At 44.4% G+C, this 3,186-nt stretch overlaps 1 protein-coding gene across 3 annotated transcripts in view; it reads right to left on the bottom strand.

Annotated features, from left to right (window-relative positions):
- LOC105535703 (chromosome unknown open reading frame, human C20orf194) overlaps positions 1 to 3,186 on the bottom strand; it is a 155,632-nt gene that overhangs the window by 94,308 nt on the left and 58,138 nt on the right. For all 3 annotated transcript variants that reach the window (XM_011974901.1, XM_011974913.1, XM_011974907.1), the window contains one exon: positions 2,147 to 2,183. In XM_011974901.1, the coding sequence (XP_011830291.1) occupies positions 2,147 to 2,183 (37 nt within the window). The remainder of the gene's footprint in view (positions 1 to 2,146; positions 2,184 to 3,186) is intronic.

Consider the following 3,186-nt stretch of genomic DNA (forward strand, 5'->3'; position numbering starts at 1 on the left):
ATAAGCCACTGCACCTGGCCTCTGTTGTCACTTTCACTTGAATCCACGTGTTCCATTGGATCTGTGATTTGGCAAATCTTCCAATGTGCACCCGGTTATCACTCATTACCAGTCCCTGACATGGGGCATCAATGGATTTGGTTTAGGCAAAATGTTTAAGGGTCTAGCATAAGTATCCAGAACAGTGGCTAAGCAGCGCTGGCACAGCAGTACAAGCAGGCACAAGGTAAGACTACAACACCCACCAACACTTGAGGAAATGGTTAACTTGTTGCTAAGGAAAGGAAACCCACAAAAGAACTATATACACGTATGACTACAGCTTAATAATTTTTTTAAAAGCCCAGAAAGATACATACATATACATACACATATATACACATACACGTACACATTTTCTTTTTTTTGAGACAGAGTCTTGCTCTCTCGCCCAGGCTAGAGTGCAGTGGCACTATCTTGGCTCACTGCGACCTCTGTATCCCGGGTTCAAGCAATTCTCCTGCCTCAGCCTCCTGAGTAGCTGGGATTACAGGCATATGCCACTACACCTGGCTAATTTTTGTATTTTTAGTAGAGATGGGGTTTTGCCATGTTGGCCAGGCTGGTCTCGAACTCCTGACCTCATGTGATCCACCCGCCTAGGGCTCCCAAAGTGCTGGGATTACAAGTGTGAGCCACTGCGCCTGGCCACACACACACATTTTTGAGACAGGGACTCACTCTGTCACCCAGGCTGCAGTGTAGTGGTGTGATCTCACCTCACTGCAACCTTGACGTCCCCAGGCTCAGATGATCCTCCCACCTCAGTCTCCCAAGTAGCTGGGAATACAGGCGTGTGCCACTATGTCCAGCTAATTTTTGTAGAGACAGAGTTCCATAAGATTTCCCAGGCTAGTCTCGAATTCCTGGGCTCAAGCCATCTGCCCACCTCGGCCCCCTACAGTCCTGGGATTTCAGATGAGCCACTGCGCTCGGTCCCAGAAATATATAAAATAAGATACTAATGGGTAGTGCCAGACAGGAGGAATTATAGCTGATCTTAATTTTTCTCTAATTTCATATTTTCTGTAGTATGATTATATCTCTTCTATTATATTTCTCCCAGTACAACTTTGTGGGCCCTGCCCTAGTAATTCTGATTGTAATCTTGGGATTGGTCCTGGAGAACCTATATTTTAAAGAGATCCTTAGATGATCTTTTGTAGCCTTTCACTGCTGGCCATAGGGAAGTGCTGCTGATCTAGACCCTACCAAGTTAAGCTGCAGTATTTAATTAGGTAATAATAAAATTCTATTATATCCATATTGCTTTTTTGAATTTAATAGTTTCAGCACTAATGAGTTTATTTTCTGTCTGGTTTCCTGCTGTATGTGAAAGAAGAGAAGTCAACACTAGGTAGGCCCTTTCTCAGGTTGCACAGCCAGTGTTCACACCCTCTCACTATGTTCCACAGGCTTAAGTGTCAAATCCAGAGAAAAACACTCTTCAGACCAGTTGGGGTTTCACAAGATTCTCCCAATGGATTTCAGGATGGTTTATTCTTAGAAAAGCCCTTAACTTAAAAATGCATTATGTAGAAAACATATCAAGGGGAGTTACATAATATAAATGCATGGGTGTGCAGGTAGGAAGTCTCTGAGGTCTAGAGAGAAGAGCAGATGGCAAAGCTGGCAGGGTTCTCTGGCCTGAATACGAAGCTGAGAGAAACTTGGGAAACAACACAGTAATGTTCACGCCATAAACCAGATGTCTTTTTTTTTTTTTACACAGTATCCCTCTGTTGCCAAGAGTGCAGTGGTGCAATCAATCATAGCTCACTGAAATCTCGACCTCCCAGGCTTAAGTGATCCTCCCAACTTAGCCTCCCGAATAGCTGGGACCACAGGTGTGCACCACCATGCCTGACTAATTTTTTATTTTCTGCAGAGACAGAGTCTGCTTACGTTGCCCAGGCTTGTCTCGAATTCCCGGTCTCAGGTGATCCTCCCACCTCAGCTTCCCAAAATGTTGGGATTACAGTGCATGCCACCACACCCAGCAAAAGCAGATGTCTTAATCACTGTTGATCTCAAAATGAAGTACACAGGATAGTCACAACTGAGTAACTCGACTTTGAGAAAGAAAAAATAAAATATGAAGACTTACATTTGTTCAGTTTTCTTGGGCAGCTTGCTGTCACCACCTGTGAAAGAGGCCCACTAAGAATGTGACAAGAGCACAGGATATGCAAACACTTAACAAGGAAGCTAGAAATGCTTAATTTACCTGGAAGACATTGTCAAGAACAACATTTCTTTTTCTTTTCTTTTTTTTTTTTGAGACACAGTTTAGCTCTGTCACCCAGACTGGAGTGTAGTGGTGTAATCTCGGCTCACTGCAACCTCCGTCTCCTGGGTTCAGGCAATTCTCCTGCCTCAGCCTCCTGAGTAGCTGGGATTATAGGTGCACGCCACCATGCCCCACTAATTTTTGTATTTTCAGTAGAGATGGGGTTTCGCCATGTTGGCCAGGCTGGTCTTGAACTCCTGACCTCAGGTGATCCACCCACCTCGGCCTCCCAAAGTGCTAGGATTACAGGTGCGAGCCACCACACCCAGACTATTTTTTTCTTTTAAGTTAAACACAGTACAAATACCAACAACAGTGGAACCTGGCCACTCCCAATAGCCTTCTGGATCTTCACCTGCATTTCCCACTTTTACAACCCACTCAGCAACATCACTAAATACCAGAGATATGCGGAATCTTAGGTTCTGGAAGGTTTTTGTTTTTATTTTTAATTTTTTAAACTTCGAGGCATCAGTAAACAGGTTCAGTTCTACCTCTTGCTTTATCTCCTTAATAACCTGACCCAAGTTATGCTTCTTTCCAGAGTTTCCTGGCTTATTTAACATCATCCAGAATAAAATATGGTTCCTGATGTATTCTCCTCTGTGTAGCAATGCTGAGACCTGCATTCATTCCAGAGGTTCTTTTCCATGTGACTTTGGATACCTGCAACTTCTGGTTACCCTAGTAAGCAGGGCAGCCCCAGCCAGCCCAGCCTTTCTGGATGGCCCCACAGCATGCTCTTAGCTCCTAAGCACTCTTTTATTACGGCCTTTTCTCATTTTCCTCACAAGAACAGTTGAGTGGGCACCTGGCTGAGTCATCTAAATTCCCACTGCGGACCCTACCTCCTGCCA

This window comes from Mandrillus leucophaeus, unplaced genomic scaffold (assembly GCF_000951045.1).
Source record: "Mandrillus leucophaeus isolate KB7577 unplaced genomic scaffold, Mleu.le_1.0 Scaffold101, whole genome shotgun sequence".
Taxonomy (NCBI): domain Eukaryota; kingdom Metazoa; phylum Chordata; class Mammalia; order Primates; family Cercopithecidae; genus Mandrillus; species Mandrillus leucophaeus.